The 17,896-nt window shown below is 53.6% G+C and overlaps 1 protein-coding gene across 1 annotated transcript; it reads right to left on the reverse strand.

Moving 5' to 3' along the window:
• Positions 1 to 10,400: 10,400 nt before the first annotated feature.
• Positions 10,401 to 16,096, reverse strand: MAD2L1 (mitotic arrest deficient 2 like 1). Its single transcript, XM_079153058.1, has 5 exons — positions 15,942 to 16,096; positions 15,488 to 15,634; positions 12,945 to 13,065; positions 11,765 to 11,868; positions 10,401 to 11,147 (listed from the first exon to the last, which is right to left on the reverse strand). The coding sequence occupies exons 1-5, from the start codon at positions 16,012 to 16,014 to the stop codon at positions 10,975 to 10,977; spliced, it is 618 nt and encodes a 205-aa protein (XP_079009184.1). The 5' UTR covers positions 16,015 to 16,096; the 3' UTR covers positions 10,401 to 10,974.
• Positions 16,097 to 17,896: the final 1,800 nt, after the last annotated feature.

The following is a 17,896-nucleotide window of genomic DNA, read 5'->3' on the forward strand; positions in this document are numbered from 1 at the left end:
CTCTCTCTCTCTCTCTCTCTCCTCACTCTCACTCTCTTTCCTACTCACTCTCACTCTCTGTCCTCTCTCTCACTCTCTCTCCTCCTAACTGGTGCACTGAGTGCTCCTTTCTTCCAGGTCCGCCTTCCTGGGTCCACAGAAGGGGGAGCAAGCGGGACTTATCTGCAGTGTGGGCTTCCCCACCGAGAGGCATGTCCTCCAGCTCCATCTCACTGTGCCTGGCTGGGCCCATCCCTTCCTGGCTGCATAACACCCACTACCTGCTGGTGAGCCCAGGTGAACCCACACCTCAGCTGCTGGGCGGTGCAGCAGGAAAGGGTCACGCAGGTGTCCTGTGCCTGCCGACCTCCTCTGCACATGCTCTGATGCTGGGCAACCGGACCCCATGCCAGGGCCACCTCCTGGTTTTGAGGTGCTTCACACTGGTCTCTGTGATGGCTGTGCTGACCACCCCTGCCTGTGCATCTCCTCCAGCTTGTACTTTTATAGTAGCCGTTACTGCAAGGAGCGAGGACCTCAGCCTGGCTGTTTTGTTTTGCCATGGTGCTGGGGATTGAACCAGGATCTCCTGAAGCCACGCTGCACTCCACTGCCACACTCACTGCCCACTTTACAAACTTCATCTTGCGACAGCGTCGTCTAGGCTGGCCTGGGGTTTGCAGTCCTCCTGCCTCGGCCTCCTGAGGAGCTGGCATTACGGATATGATTGTAATTTCATGTGCATTTCCCTGAGGACTAATGGTGTTGAGCATTTGTTCATATATTTGTTGGCGTTGGTATTTCTTCTGAGAAGAGATCCGATCACTTGCCCATTTGTGAATGGAATGCTCAGTTTCGCTGCTGAGTTCTTTGAGTTCCTTCTGTGTCCTGGCTGTGAGGCCTCTGGGAGGTGACCCATACCGTCTCCCATTCTGCAGGCTGCCTCTCTGGTGACTGTGTTCTTCAACAGAATCCTGCACACAGCGCAAGAGTCACACAGCTGGAACACAGCGAGCGTGTCACTGGGGCGTGAATGGGTGATCAAGGTGTGCACACAGGACGGGTGTAACTCAGCCTGCGGAAGGAGGGTGTTCTGACCGTGCCACAGCAGGGTGGACCCGAGGACCCTGCACTAAGCAACATAAGCCAGTCACAAAAGAAAGGCTGCATGGGTCCTCGGGTGCCGCCTCGAGCAAGGCGGCTGCCGGGCGGAGAGGCTGGGGGCCAGTGTTGAAGGCCTCTGAGCATCTGCTTTCCACGAACTCTGGAGAGGGTGGCGTGCGGGCCACACAGCAGCACAATGCCCTGCATCGACGGCGATCAGCACGATGCGATGGCGGATGTTGTTGTGGGTACTTCACCACAGCAAAGAACGGGGAAGGAGGGAAGGTCCAGGCCAGTGCCAACGCCACTGCTCTTTCTTTTAATCTAATGGAAACCCTCCAGATGGGATGAAGGTGACCAGGTCTGCGTCTCAGCAGGCCAGCGGCTTCAGCATAGCCCTGCCTCGCACAGCTCCAGGGTGGGCTCTGGTAAGGGCTCGCTCCCTGCCTGTGGACAGCCACCTTCTCACTGTTATGACGTGTGGGGACGAGCAACAGGGCTCCGCACAGGAATCTGGGGTCACAATATGGTCCTCAGGAGTCTGCCTTCCCGTACTTCATTGAACACTGAACTTTTCACCCTTCCTATCAAACAGAAAAGGCAGTACAGGGTACTGGCAGGCCAACAGTGCCAACACGGAAGCACATCCCACGATCTTCCTTTCCTCACCTGTTTCATTTATTTGCTTTAGTGTGGTGAGGGCTGGACCAGTGCCTCATGTGCTAGGCAAGCGCTCCAGCACCAGCCACAGCGCAGCCCAGCCGCCTTGACCGTCTCCCCTTTCACTTGGATGGGTGAGGCCGCGTCTGTAAGGAGAGGTGGCTCCCACCGTCTCGTCAAGCCTGTTGAGAGCTCATGCCCAGCTCTCAGCAGGAGACTTCTTGGACTGCTGGGCTGATGGTGGACGCCCCTCACACCAAGACAGGCTTCCCACGGGCTGGGAACAGCAGCTCCACCTGCTGAAGGCCCAAGGATGTGCTGCTCACGTCTCTAGGCAGACACCAGGCTCTGCACTGGGCTCCCCCTGGACTAGCCCTTTCTACTCCCTGCTCAGCCTGAGCTCCACCCTGGGCCACTGTCATTGTGGAACTTCACGCCTGATTCTGGCACCCTGGACCCCTACTTCCCAGGCACTGATTGTAAAAAGTGGAGGCCACCCAGACCTGCCCTTTTCTGCCCGCTGCTGACCACAGCTGGGACATGCATGTAACTCTGGCGTTTGGCCCAAGGGAGGCACACAGTGAGAGAGCCGGGAGCCCCAGAGTGAATAAGACACATGCAATTTCAAAGCAATATTTAAAGAGTCAATCGTACACATACAGGATGAGCAGAATGTCTAAATGCACCCTTGAGAACCACACGCCTGGCCCCAGGGTCCATCTCCTCCTGGAAGGGCGCTCCAGGGCCACGGTGGAAAGCCACAGCCTGTACGGATCAGCCTTCTCCTCACGTAGATGAGACACTCAGTCTAGAGAAACCATAGCAGAAACGCAAGATCCCAGGGACGCCGTCCACGGCTGACTCCTGCGGAACATGGAACCTAAACAGGAGAGAAGAGAACCTGATTTTAAAAAGCCACGTCTTCAGTGTCAAAGGAAAAATGGTGGCTCCGAATCAGGAACAGATGTCTGCTACTTCATGTTGAATTTCTTAGAAGGAACACGTACATTGCCAGGTGTGTGCTTCAGCGGGTGTCAAGGTCGACCTCAAGGAACTCCGTGGGTCCCCAACACTTAGGATGGACGCGCTCCTTGTAGTGTTAATGGCGTAAGATCATTTTCCCTCAGTAGGTAGACCTCTGTTATTTGGTTCATTGGTAAGAAAACTTTGGAAATTGGAATTATGTGAAAGCTGCGTCAATCAGTAGATCAACATATAAACAAAGCTGACCAGCAGGAGCACGGCAGTGTCGGACAAGACCACAGGCAGAGCCGCCGGCCACCTAAAGCCTGTCGAGCTGCAGCTGTCCTCCGCCTGCCCAGTCCTGTGGCCCCCCAAGGCCAGGCTTCCCTCCCTGGCGCTCTGAGGTTCCCACGACCCAGTGAAGACCCTGGGAGCACCCCGTCTGGGCGATTGCGGGCCTGGGGGGCGACGTGAGGCTGGAGCTGCCCAAAGCTGGCAGTGCTCAGGCCCGCCGCCCAGCACAGGGACCAAGGTCCTGCGCCACGCTCTTCTGCTGGCAAGTCACATCTCCCAGGAAGACTCCCGCTCCGTTCTGTAACCCACCCTGACTCTGTGATGACCTCTGAACAGCGGCAGTTCCTTCTGAAACATCTGACCCTTGGAGAGCTTAACTAATTCTGAGGAAACCAAAGAAGTGGACCTGGGACACAGCTGCAGTCAGGCACCCTGCATCTGGGCGAGACCACGGCTGAGACCCAGCCGACCGCACACTTGAGTGGCAGAACTTGTACTTAACTTCCGTGGGCTTCTCCTTGACAGGGGTTTGCTCAGGAGGAAGTTGAGCAATGAGAAGAGTTCCGTGTTGTGCAGTTTGGGACATTCTCGTTACTGATGCAGTCTTGGTGATCTTCTGTGGCCTCTGGTGAGTGACCCTGGCCACCTCCTGGCACCACCAGTCATGGGAAGTGGAACTGGGATGTCCGTGCTGCCCAGGCGCGTTATGGAGCTGTCTGACTCGCCTTGCTGGTCTGTTACAGGGAAATGTGGAAAGCCCTCAGAGCTCCCGAGACTGGGCGGGAGAGGCGTAGGAGCCCTGGGGTGGGGACAGGACAGCTCCTCTGTGCTGCTCCTGGCCGGGGTCAGGAGTTGCCCTGCTCCCTCCTAGCCTGAGGCCTTCCCGACTTGTAGGGGGCTATGCCGTGCGGACTGCACCAGGATGGTGCCTGGCAGCCAGCCGGAGGTTGCTTTGATCACATCTGTGGTGAGGAGGTTGATTAACACAAGCACACCCAGGTGATTGGTCATTGGCCGTATCCAATTAAGTCCACACACACAGCGTGCACAGGTGTTCTCGAGAGCTCCTGCTTGTGCCTGCTTGCTTTGACCTTTACCATGATTGGGCAGCTGGCTCCTCACCTAATCATTGCATAATTGGCATCAGCCCTACCCTTCACCTCCTGGGGGGATGTAAGCCGGCTCTCCTCAAGCGCTGAGGTTCGAGGTTCGAGGTTCGAGGTTCCAGGTTCCAGGTTCCAGGTTCCAGTTTCCAGTTCCCGGGTTTGCTGATTCATCAATAAACTGTTCGGAATTCGAGAGCCTCGCTACTCTTTTGTCCCCGTGACAAACTGACTCTGCTGGACGGTGTCACCGACTCAACCTGGCTTGCGTGACACCTGTGCGATCATTGGCGTCGTTTCCTATGTGCCTGTGAAAGCTCTGGTGTAACCCGGGCTCCTGATGAACCACGTCTTACAGCGTGTGAGCTTCGCATTGTTTTTGAAAGCCGTCAGCATGCGACCTGAGTGAAATCCACTCGAGACTGAGGAAGGCGCGCAGCGCACGCAGGAAAGGTGTGGGTGTTGGCCCAGACCCTGCCCTTCCCCCTCGCAGACCACTTTCCATGGCAGTGGAGGGAGGGAGGCGTGTTGGGGCCCCTTCCCACCTTCCTCCTCACTCCATCCCAAGCAGCAACCGTCCCCAGACTTGCAGGAGCTGGAAGGCAGTGCTTCTCTCTGCTCCTGGTCTGGGCCAGCTCTGCACCCTCCGGACACCAGGGCTGTGTGAAGACTGGGGTCTCATCTGAGACCAGCCCCTGCTTGCCCCTTGTGGATGCCCACTCCCACCGGTGGCCTCGTGGTTGTCCTCTGGGCCCCACCTCGGGAGAAGCCCTTCATGTCCCGCTCCCTCCTGCCCTGCACTGGTGTTGGGCTCCTCCTTGGTCCAGAGGACTCATCCGGGACTCCATCACTTCCCTGAGTCTTTCCCCACATCAAGTGATTTCTGAGGCCCACATTTGGGTCTAGGTCTCACCTCGTCAGGAGCCCAGCCTCCGCTCACTTGGAAGGGCTGGGCGTCCGGGTGTGAAGCACACTGACAGCCGGACCCCGCGGCCTGGTTAGAGCTGTACTCTACTGTGAACAGTGACCCAAGGACTGCCTTCCAGATGTAGAATGCCGGGCCTCGCACACTCTAATGCCACCACACTGCCACTTCAGAGAGGCCCGTTTCCTTGTCTCACACCCCTGGGACGCGCCTCGCCAGAGAGCAAGGACCTCTGCTTCCTCTCCTGGAGGCGGAGTGCGCCTGTCCAGCCTACATCTGGAGGGAGATTCCAAGACAATACGGCCCTCAGTCAGATGTAGGCAGCTTGGCAAAATGGCCAGGTAAACACATGAAGTGAACTGGTGGAGTACAGAAGCTGTGGCATCCCTGGCAGAGCTGGTCAGATGCAGAAGACACACAGGAGGCCCGAGATGCCCGTGGGTCCCTGCAGTGGAGTGCCGTCCCTGGCACAGAGCTGGTCAGACGCAGGGGACACACAGGTGGCCCCAGACACCTGCAGGTCCCTGCAGTGGAGTGCCGTCCCTGGCACAGAGCTGGTCAGACGCAGGGGACACACAGGCGGCCCGAGACACCTGCAGGTCCCTGCAGTGGACGGCCAGTTGATGGCTTCCCTCCCGCCTCCCAAGGCTTGTGCCAGGGTCACCAGCGTCTGCGGACAGGAGCAGAATGTGCACAGTATGGAGGTGACAGTTTGCCCCGCTTAAGCTTTATAAGCACCAGTGAGTTCTGCTGTCCTCAAAACCAGGATCAAGGAGAATGGAACGCTCTCTAAAGATGTGACTGTAATACAAACAACAAAGTCTGAAATTCGGCAGTTCTCACTTTCTTCATAACCTCACAGAATACAACTTGAAGTATGATTTCCTAAATAAAAATGAGTGAGAAGTCACTTACTACTTAAACCAAATCTGGTCTCCTAGAGACTGTGGTTGCTCCTTGGACAGCCCTGACTGGCTGGGAAGTCACAGCTCGCCTGGCTCATTCTCCGGACGAGGCAGCGAAGGCAGCCTGTCCTGGGCTCCTCCCACCCACGGCAAGGCCTCACAGGCGGTGGGGCTTCCGGGACTCCTCAGGAGGCCCATTGTGGACACTCCTCTGTCATGCTTGCTAGGGAGCCAGGCAGAGTGTCCTGTCCAGGGGCAGGCGGCGGCCACCCAAAGGAGCAGCACAGCGCATGTCCACCTGCCCTGCGGCTCCACCTCCACCCAATACCAGGGACTCACTCACTGCTGGGCAGCACGTGGCCATGGAAAGCTGATGTATTTAATGCAGAAACCCCACTAAGAAAAGCTAAGTGTGGTCTTCAGAGTCAAAAGGAATTCTTGCCACCATGAGACGCTAGTGCCACGTGCGGAAGACACAGAAGCTACAGGGCAGCCTGACAGCTGTCATGACGTCATGTTGTGAAGAGCTTCACACACCAAGCAGCCAACTGGACGCAGCAAAAAACTGTGTAGCAGGGTATTACCTTGGGGTGCTGACATTCTGAGTCTGTTCCAAAACACACAGGTGGTGACTGACCTTGCGGCACTTATTCTGAGTCTGTTACGTGTCGCTGGCTCTTTGCGGTTCCAAAATCCATGGATATTTGTCACTGCCTGCAGCAACAACTTGCACGGGACTTATGGGTGGTGGAGTGGAAACTGAGGCACTTCTATCTTTCTCTTTAGTGCACTGCTTTCTTGCTTGTTTGTTTATAGAGGATAGAGGAAATGAGGCTTACTTGCTTTGAGAGGAGAGAGAGAGAGAGACTTTGCTTATCAGAGAGAGAGACTTTGAAAGACAGGCTTTGCTTAGAGCTTAGAGGAAGAGACTTGCTACACCTTAAAGTCCTGCATCCTGTGAACTAAGGGTACGTCCACCCTGTGCCCTAGTGATGCGTCTCAGTTCTCCGTTCTGCGATCTGCCTTCCGCCGCTGCCTGCTAGCTGCTGTGCCGCTTTTCCCTACTAGCTGCCATCGCGCGTTTCCTAGCTGCTTTCGTGTTTGAGTCTTCTTCTACTACTCTTCTGCTAATGGCTGCTGTGTCTCTGTCTCGCCCCGCCTATACTTATATCACCTCCAGGAGGCGGAGAGCAGGGCCACGCCTCTTACGCAAAGATTAGGCGAGACGCTCCAAGCAGGCAAGTAGTGCTCGAGAACACATGTGCATACATTGTGTGCGTGGACGATAAAATCACCTGAGTGTCAATCAACTTCGCTGCCGATGTGATCAGGCGCTATCCCGGTGCTGCCAACATGGCACAGCCCCCAATAGTTACGTATCACGTGCCAGAGAGCCTCCCTTCCCCAACAAAGTTCCTAGATAGTACCTCAAAAATAACCAGTTGTGCTACAGGGAAGATGGAATTGAGGAAAAACCAGGAGGACATGCGATCTGAGCTGCCGTGGAGATGACACACGATGCCTTCCAAGGGAGCACCTGTGGTCCCACACATGGCCGGCCAACGGCTCCCAGGCCAGATCCGGGCCACCCGAGGTGCTGGAGCGCAGCCTGCAGACCTGCTGACATGCTGGGTGCTTCCAGTCACTCACTGCCGTGCTGCCTGGCTGCTGGGGCTGAGACCACTCCAGCAAAGCCTCACTGCCCACCGTCTGGCCATCTGCAGAGAGCTTGCCAAGCCCTGCACACTGGACCACCTCCACCAAATGGCCAGGTGCCCCAGCCCCCTGACTGTGGGAGAATGGTTACCCTCCTTATCTGCAGTTCTGCATCTCTGGGTTCAACCATTCACTAAAACTATTTTTAAGAAGTCGTTATCTATATTGAGCATACAGACATTTCTTCTCACCATTCCCTAAACATCACAGTATAACAACTGCGCACGTCGGATTCATGTTTAGTTAGCTATACGTAATCGAGGTGAATTAAGGTGAGAAAGTGTGTGGGTCATTTGCAAATGGTGCCCCATTTTATAAGGGACCTGAGTCTCCACAGGTTCTGCTGTCTACAGGGTCCACTGGACTCTTGGTCCCATCCAAAGTCAGCCTGCCAAACCTGCTTTGATTGGCAGAATGTTGGAGATGTCAGTGCAAAAGCTTTGAGGCCGAGCCTCAGGAGCCCTGGCTGGCCGCTGCCCTCCAATGCAGAATGAGACGCGTGAAACAGATCCTTCCTAGCTGACGGGCCGAGGGTCACGAGGAAAAGGCTTGCTGTTGATTCGCTGTGCAGCCAAGGCTGGCAGAGGATGCTTCCATCTTTGCTTGAGCATTCCCCCGGAGGTTCCAAGTTTTATGGACAGCACTAGGGTTCTCAAGACCAGGCATGGCTCGGTCCCTTCTGGACTCTCGTTTCAGACTTCGGTGGGCTTACTGGACCACTCTTTATCCCTCTACCTATGGAAGGCAAAGCTGATTCAGTCCAGCTCTAGCCCAGAGCCCAGCAGAAGTGGAACCTTGGCTTCTGTGCTCTACACGGCATGGAAGCTGGTCACAGTTCCCCCAACTGTTGGTTTAGACGCCTCTCCCCAGAAGAGCCTTGGTGGTAGAAAGCAGAAGGACAAGTCCACTTGGGGCCAGAGGCCAAAGCCTCCTGCTCTATCTCTACCAACAAAGCAGCAACTCCAAGTGTTACTTCTTAACTGACAGTGTCTTTAAGGGGCAATGAAGGTCAGACTGGCTCCTCAGAAACTCCACAGCAGCAAACAGGAACGTGTGGCCACACCTGAGACCGCTGACTAGGGAGGCTGAGGCAGGGGGACCCCAAGTTCAAGGCCAGCCTCAGCAACATAGTGAGATGCTGCCTCAAAGTAGAATATACAAAGGGCTGGGAGTGTAGCTCAGTGGTAGAACATCCCGGGTTCAATCCTCAGTATCCCAAAATACTAACATGCAAATGATACAAATATCTAAGAACTCAGCCCTAACAATGTTAGCTGAGAAAAAAATGATCAAAGTTTATGCTCAGCCCTTAGTTATTTCCAGAACACTCTTACCCCCCAAACTTAGACTGGGCGCAGAACTTTCACCGTGGCTCTTGAGACGGACCAGGCTGAGTGGTGTCACTGTGCACTCCCTGCAGATGCTCGAGGAGCAGGACCTGCCACAGACCCTGCAGCACCCTGCTCCCTGCGTGGAGCCTGGCTCCATTCCCTGTGCCATGAGCCACGTCCCGTCCACGAGCCCTGTGAGGGCCGAGGGAAGGCAGTGCTGGGACGGTGGAGTGAACTGCAGGCAAGACTTCCCAGCTCCTCCCTGAGACCAGTGCTGAGGCCCAGAACGTCGATCCCTGCTCTGAGCTCTTACAGGCACAGTCAGCACTGGAATAAACCAGACGTGTGATGGGGAGGTCATTCTTAGTCCGCCACACGGGACATCTGAGTGTTGTCAGCAGAATGTAAGATGCTGCTACTGGTGAATCTCTGGGAAAGAAAACATTCTAGTGATTAGCAGAGGCTGATTAGCAAAGCATTTGATGCTTTTGGAAAGTAACTGCCATCTAAACCATTTTCAAACATATTTTCCAAAGAGAGGCCCAGAATCTCCACCTGCGTGTTTCAGTGAAGTTCCACTCCTGCTCTCCTCCTCCCCACAGGTGTGCTCGGGCCCCCGCAACGCAGGGAGGGTTCAGGCGTAGCAACACCACGCGCCACTGCCTGAGACGCTGTCAGAAACCCAGGCTTTCCGTTGGACTTGACAATGTCACTTCCCTTCACGCATGACCAGCATCCTCAAGAGGAAGTGACACTGTGGCCGACCATTCTCAAGAGCCCTGTCTCCCAGGCAGCTTCGCTCTCAGGAAACGGCTTTCTCAGCAGCACTCGCGACACTCACCTTCAACGCTGACCACCATCCAGTTAGCACAGACTCAGGGGAGGCAGGGGCCCAAGGCTTGGCTGGGTCCCAGGTGAAGGTCTGCCCAGGTGGACAGAGGGCACCTTGGCGGACCTGTGTGAGTGCTCCTGGTTCTCTGCGGCACTTTCCGCAGCCTCCTTCCCATGCCAGCACTCTGCACAGCGGGGCACAGCAGCCGCTAACCACCTGAGATCTGCACTGGTGGTGACGGTGGGTGCCTGCTGCACAGGAGGAGGTGACACGAGTCAGCACAGGTACAGGGCTTGGAACGGTGAGCCGAGGACACAGTGAGGCCAAACTGAGCAGGACATTAGAAGAGTCACAGTGAGGCCGGGGCACAGAAGGCGCCACAGCCGGTGAGCCCTGAGGGTGACCATGCCCAGCACCTGCCAGCACAGCAAGGCTCCCTTGAGCTTGCTGGGCCCAGGAGCCAGCAGCCAGCCTCAGGCTGGAGTTCCGCAGGGCCTTCCACGTCCACATGCAGCCCAGCAGCAGGGAAACCGCTCTGCCCCAGCGGCATGGGTGCCTCACCCAGAACCAGAATGCTCACCACAGATCTAAAACATACAGCTTGACTTTATTCACCATCATCACTTGAAACTTGATTCACAAACATCAGAGGATGTGAGAACTCTGCATCGTAAGAATCAAACAGTACTTACCAACTGCTTCTGGGTTCAAGTTAGATATTAAAACCAAACAGCATTTGTCCCCGTGGGACTGTACAATATGATAAATGACAAAGGACCCAGTAAAGCAGTTTCTCATTACTTCAGGAGCTGAACAAAGATTCTGAGTGTTCAGTGCTCTGTTGCTATATTATCTTACACTCAAATAGCTATTATATTGAGTCAATCACTTGACCAAAACAACCCAGAAGAGTAATTAGCTTGGTAGCAAAAGACCTCCACCTGGGAGATGGCCTCAGGGGATTCCGTGCAGCACGGACACGACCTGTGGCAGCCGGGACCACATGCAGCGTCCTCACTGCAACAACTGTGGCAGGTCGCTGGGCACACGGCTCCCGGAGGTGCCGGCCCCAGCTACAGTCACCCTTGAAACTCGTCGTCAACTGTGTCACTCGGCCCCAGCAAAGCCAGGCTGAGCTCGCAGTGCGGTGCCTCGCCCCGCCTCAGTCGTTGGCAGGGACTTTGTAGGCCACCATGCTGTTCACTTTGTGGATCGTGGTGGTGAATGAGCGCAGACGGACTTCCTCAGAATTGGTGATGAACTGTGGTCCCGACTCTTCCCACTTCTCAGGTACTACCAAGTCCTTGTCTGTGTAGATCAGTAGATCGAACGAACCTGAATGGGAGATGAGATCATTTAAATATGCCATTTTTCCAAAGTAAACATGCCCTCCTTCCCTCTCTTACAGGGCCACACCCTGAACTACCCACTTTTAGAAAAGAGTTTAGCCTGATCTCTGCACTATTTCCATCAATGGAAATTTACTTCAGCAGATTATATATAGTCTTCTGTTTTACTCTAGAAAAATTCAGGGTTCTTAAATTTTGTTGAAAGCCACTGAAGATACAGTGAGCACAGTCACGTGACAACTCTGAATACAAGCCATAGGACAGCCAGCACCCGGGTGTAGCCACAGCACACCAGTGCCCTCTGCAGTGCCTGGCAGAGGAGCACCTGGCGAAGGTCTGAGGAAGAGCGACCAGGCTGGGCAGGCAGGGCGCGGCTGCACACAGCAACATGCAGACCAACAAGCGGGGAATCCCAGCGCCACCTCCAAGGGGGCCCGCTGTGCCACGCTGCCTCTCCTCTGCATTTCCCAGTGGCCAGAGAGTAGGAGCGCCCGGACACACAGGACACAACAGGGCCTGACAATCCGTCAACAAGGGGCAACTCTGCAGGCACTAGCTCAGCTGTTCCCAGGAAATGGGGCCCGGTGATGGTATGATACGTACAAGAAACCTCCAACAGTGGTAAGAACGTCACCGTCGCTGTGATCTGTCTGATCACTGAGCGGATTTCGTCCTGGATGGCTTTCTGAGACTTCTCTCTGGGAGCACTATCAAAGAAACCAATCAATCAATTCATTCTAGGTTTTAACGAGTGACTTAAAGCATTAGCAAGTAGGAGCATTTACTTGATTAAATGCTTCCAAAATCAAATATGTGCTGCATTAAAAGATTAAGCAAATAAAAGAAAAGGTACCCTCAGGACCTACAACCTTGTGGGCATGAAACATGTCCTGATGATTTTGTTCATACATCCAAGCATCATTTAGGGCTGGTCTTGGAGTCATTTACTATGAGATGACTAGAAAATCTGCCAACCACTTCAAGTTCTATTAAAATAAAAATGAGTAGTATACATTCAATTGGAATAATCACCTTGCCAGTTTGGGTAATACCTAAATATCTAATACCCTATTGTTTTAAATAAAATATTAAATTGTAATATCAGAGAATTTTTATAAGTTTAAAAATTTCCTGGCCAAGCACAGTGGTACATGACTGTAATTCCAGGCTGAGGCAGAGGCAAGAGGATCTCAAGTTCAAAGTCTGTCTTAGCAACTTAGACCCTAAGCAACTTAGGGTCTGGGGATATGACTTAGCAATTAAGTGCTACTGGGTTCAATCCTACTATCAAAAAAAAAAAAAAAAAAAAAAAATCCTGAAATAGATTAAAAGCTTCAAAAGCAAACTACATTTCATAATGAAAAATGGTTCAGAGACACATCCCATGTAAGGAGCCTCAAAGTTTATAGTGTCTTACAAGGCTTGTGACATTAAACAAAGCACCACAAGCTACATCTTAAGTTGGGAGATAGCCTAGATCATCCCCCTCAGTGAAAGCACCTCTGAGCAACTGACTGACTGGCCACCCAGTGTACCAACGAGGCTCTGCACATCCCACTGTGACATTCAAGTTCAAATTCACCCAGTTAGACTAAAGCCCACTGTGAAAAGCATGCCATCCATACGCATGTATGATGCACTAAAACAAGCAAAGGGAAATTTCCACAGAAAACTGAGTCGCTAATAATCTATACTTTTGTGAAAGTGGTTCAATATAATTACAACTCATATGGTAATAAAATTCCAAAAATATGCATCAGAGGGAACAACCTGTTCTACTTACCTGTCATCCTTTGCAGTCTTGTCGCACTCAATGTCAAACTGCCACCTTTCGAGGACCTCCCCGCTCTCAATGTTGGAGATGACCACCACCAGCTTCTGAACGGAGCACTTGTAGAGCCAATCTGCAACACAACCGGGCGTCCTCACGCTCCAGAGCAGCCCTTCCCCGGGCTCTCCCCCGTCCTCAGCCAATGCCCGCTGCGGCTAGTCCACTGTGAGAAAACTCCCCTATCAAGAATTGAGCTACTTTTCACATGTTCAGTGTTGGGAGCAGGTGTGATCCTGGGTGCTGAGGACAGGCTGGGGGGTAGTGTAAGTGTCATGGCTGCCACGGAGAGAAAGACACAGGAGGATGAGAGCATCAATAGGGACATACAGTCCATTTAGGGAGGTGACAGAAGAACTAGAGTCAGCTCTAACCATTAGCAGCATTAAATATGCAAAACAGAGGGAAGTACAGCTAGACTGAAAAGGAAGAGCATGTGACCTCAGAGGGCACAAGCTGCCCAGCAACTTCAGAAGAAAAGGAGGATGAACTACACGCACAGCCATGGAGGCCAGCCTAAGAAACCAGCCTCAGGAACCAGGGCGGTTGTGCTAGGTGTGAAGCAGGCATGGTGTAGTCAGACTTGTATTGTAAACTGCCACCCTGGCTGATGAGGAAAGTGGCCGGGAGGCGAGTCAGGGCGTCAAGGACACCAAGTCACTCAGGAGGGAGAGAAGACGGCAGGGGGCAAGCTGGTGGAGATGAAGACACTGCTCAGTAAAGACTTACTGAAGTAGATATGGGGAAGGGGAGGCACACGCCGGGGTAGCTCCCAAGTTTACGATCACATTTCTGAATGGACAATTACAATCCTGGAGACAATCCTGAACTGGGCTAGGTATGACTGTGAGTCAACTGCAGGAAAGTTGTTGGTGAGGCTGTGCACATGACAGAGCCCACAGGGGCTGTGAAAGGAGAAGCCTCAGGTTGAGTGTTAGGCTCAGGGACCACTTGGGTCTCTGTGGCATATTCCACTTTATATAGCTATTTAAACCAAGAACATTCCAGTGGGAAGAACAAAAACAAGCACCTATTAGATTTGTTCCAGGGGCTTTGCAATTCCTGGCACATACCAACAACTTGTTATTTCACTGAAAAGGAAGAGACTGGGTGGTAATTTGAAGGATTTGGAGTAGTACTAATGCATTCTTTTAAAATCAGAGAGACAAAGTCCTTCAAAGGATAGAGGAAGTGGAACTGAAAACAACCAACAATTTGATATTACGGAAGAATAATTCCTCTATTCTAACTAAAATAAAAGCTAAATAAAGATCTAGACAAACAGGAGGTAAAATGTTACTGGAAATAACCCCCAAGAAAGCCAGTAGCTTAGGCAAGGCTTCCTTCCCAGCAATGAGACCAACAATCTGAGTGCAGCCCTATGAACAACCATGGGCAATTCAGTCCTGACCCCCATTCTGAATGCAATTCTTTGCAATTGAGGATGGGGTCTACCTCCACACCCCCACAGAGGTCTTGAGAATGTTGCTATTCGGACAGCACCAACTAGAGCAGACGTTTCCAAGAAAAGGCAACTTGGTTCCCCAGAGCACATTTGGCAATACACTCCTTTGGTTCTCAGAGCTAGGGGATGTGCTATTGGTATCTGGTGGCTAGAGGCCAAAGATGGTGCTAAACATCTCATAATACACAGAAAAGAACACCGCACTAAGTAAATATCCAGGCCAAATGTCAGCAGTGCTATGCTTGAGAAAACCTATTCTAGGGAATAAGTCTTCCCTTGGCTGTCAGTCTTGAGCTCCACCTGCACAAGTATGGGGAAATCCACTCCTGCAGATGTGATGGGAGGGTTGACAGCTGACCTGGGCATAATGCAGCTTAAAATAGACACACCAACTGGTGGCCAGTCACTGAAGATCTACTTAAAACTGAAATCAGTACAGAACTATAGTATAAAGAACGAAGCTACGTTGAAACAAAGACAATCTGAAGACAGCAATGATCAATGAATTTAAAAATTCAAAAGAAAACAAAGGGGGTCACTAAGTACTTTTTGGAACCAATATTTTGGAAAAGTAAATGGGGAGAAACACCCTACAACACACAAAAAAAGTACTCAGAATCCCAGGTGGAGAGAAAGATGGAAGAAAAACTAGTAAGGACTCTAGATGGAAAAGAGATGGAGAATGAGCACCGACTCACAAGAGAATGCTGAGAGATAAAAGGCTTACTGGATCACAGGCACAGTTTTTAAAAAGCCAAATGGAAACAGTTTACAAATGAGAAGAGCGTACTGGGTGTTGCAACAGAAGTACTTATTCACTATTTTTGGGGAGGGGAACTTTAGTTCCTGGTGGGACACCACTTTATTCTCCTCCGTGGCAATCCACGGGTGCATACTCCAGCTGCAGGACACGGCCCCGCACGCCACCTACACTGCCGGCAGCTGCAGGACACGGCCCCGCACGCCACCTACACTGCCGGCAGCTGCAGGACACGGCCCCGCGCGCCACCGACACGTCAGCAGCGATCCGCACCTTTGAGCTGCTCCACCACACTGCTGAGGTACTTGATGAGCTCCGGGTCCGTGGTCACCAGCAGGGTGAGCCCGTACTTCTGCACTCGAGTGAAGGTTTCCGAGGGGTAGATGCCACGCTGGTAGAGAATGCTGTTGATGCCAAACGCTGGAAAGAGGGACGCCAGGTGAGCCCGGCGCTCCGCACGCGCTGCGGAGGCGGGGCAGGCGCAACGCGCGGCCTGCGGCCTGGGCACCCGCTCCCAGCACGGGTCCTGCGAGCCGCTGCGGCAGAAGCGCCCGCCCTGCGCGGCCCGCAGGCTCCCCCGGCCAGCCCACCTGCGGCGCGGGGCGAGCGGGCGACGCCAGCGGCCCTTCCGCCCGGAAACGCCCCGCCGCGCCCGGGCCGCGCTCGGCCCGCGGGGCCGCTGGAGCACCCGGCCCGCCACACACGCGGCCGCCCGCCCGCGACTCACAGAAGAACTCGGCCACGATCTCCGCGCTCCCGCGCAGGGTGATGCCCTGCTCCCGGGACAGCTGCCGCGCCATGGCGTGTGCGCGACCAGGGCCAGCACTAACTAGTGGCTCCCGCCACCCGGTTCAAAAGTAACGACGCAGCGCGCCGGTGTGCTGCGCACGCGCGAAGGCACAGGCTCCGCCCATACCTTCAGCGATGCGCACGCGCGAACGCCCAAGCCCCGCCTACACCCCGGCTACGCGCAAGCGCGAGACACCCAGTTTAGCCCCCTCCCACGCCGCCTGCACTGCGCAGGCGCGAAATCCCCAGCCTTTCTCCCCCTCCTCCGCCCGGTCCCCTTACGTCGCCCATCCAGAGAGCGCGCGAACCTTCAGGCCCCGCCCACACAGCGCGCCTGCCCTCTGCCCTGTGCCTTTGGCCCTCTGCTCAAACTTGAGAGGATATTCTCGCAAGCGCTTGCGGGTGCGCCTGGCTGTTGGCTGATCTGCAGAGGGTCCTGGCGTCAGCGCCCCTGGTCCAGGACGGCAATGTCCAGGGGATTTCAGTCCGCTGCTGGGATCCGGCTCTGCGCTCCAGCGTTTCAGTGTTTCTGAACGCTGGGGAGGAAGGGCGGCAGGAGGTGGTGAAGTGAGAGAGGGGCAGTGTCCAGGGCCCCTGGAGCCTGCTCTTAGCATTCGGGACAGGTGTCTGTACAGGGTAAATGAGGTTCAGTGTCCAGGGCCAATGGAGACTGCTCTTAGCAGCTGGGACAGGTGTCTGCACAGGGTGAAGGAGGTGCAGCATCCAGGGCCCATAGAGACTGCTGGGACAGGAATCTAAATGGGGTGAAGGAGGTGCAGCGTCCAGGGCCCCTGGAGCCTGCTCTTAGCATTCGGGACAGGTGTCTGCACAGGGTGAAGGAGGTTCAGTGTCTAGGGCCGCTTCTGTAGACCTTAACTGTCAAAGCAGTTCAAAACGTTGTCTGCTAAATGAGCAACTTTAGTTTTATCAGACTCTTGTTCAGCCAGGTGAGAGAGGCCTGATGCAGCTCTGTCACATAGTATCCCCAGGGATCAGCCCTGCAGGAGGAGTCTGGTCAGAGCCAGGCCTCCCTGTCTCAGGCCAGACGAACTCTCCTTGGGGTGTGGATTCCTTTCAGGCCCCTGTTTGTTGCACTGTGGTCTCTTGCCTTAGAGGGGTTGGCACACGCCATGAAGCTGGGGAGATGTCCTCCCTTTTGTACACGCTCACTTGATTATATCAGATCAGGTCAGAGACTCTCCCATTCCCTGAACCTAACTCTGAACTGACAGCCCCTCATATTCTGCCCACCCTTTCCGGGAAGTGTGCTCACTAGGACCAGGATTTGGGCAACCAACTTAGAATTCTGCCTACCATAACATCGCATGTCAGGTTTTGGTCAGTTTGAAGAGTTAAAACAGGTTCACTGGACTGTTGTGACCTAGTAAACTATTTTCCTTACATCCTTAAGTCTGTGTGCGTAAATCAGACTTGGGTGTGAAGAGCAGTGAGACCTGGAAAAGTTGGGGCCTCGGACTTGGGATGGATCCTTCCACTAGAGATTGGGTCCGGACCAGGATTCTGGCACCGCCGTGATGGAGCATGGAACTCACCTGTCCTTATGAAGTTGCCTCCTCATTAAGAAACTTTATACTACACCCAGCACTTCAGGAAAGATTTCTTGGGTTTTAGGGTAATATAATTTGTAAATCATCTACAAATGCTAATAGTTATTACTATAACTTGGAGATCTAGAGATTAAAAGATCTTTTGTCTAGAGATAAAAGATGCAGTCTGTATCTGTAGAGGAAGTTGCATTAAGTATCTGCCTGAAGGGATGAAAGGAATCAGTAAGGGTAGAACATACAGGCTGTGCCTGTGGAAGAGCGTGTAACCTGCTTTTGTTTCAATAATTTGACCCCCTCTGTCTCCTGCCAGCCTGGGCGGCTTTTT

This window comes from Sciurus vulgaris, assembly GCF_902686455.1.
Source record: "Sciurus vulgaris genome assembly, chromosome: 9".
Classification (NCBI taxonomy): domain Eukaryota; kingdom Metazoa; phylum Chordata; class Mammalia; order Rodentia; family Sciuridae; genus Sciurus; species Sciurus vulgaris.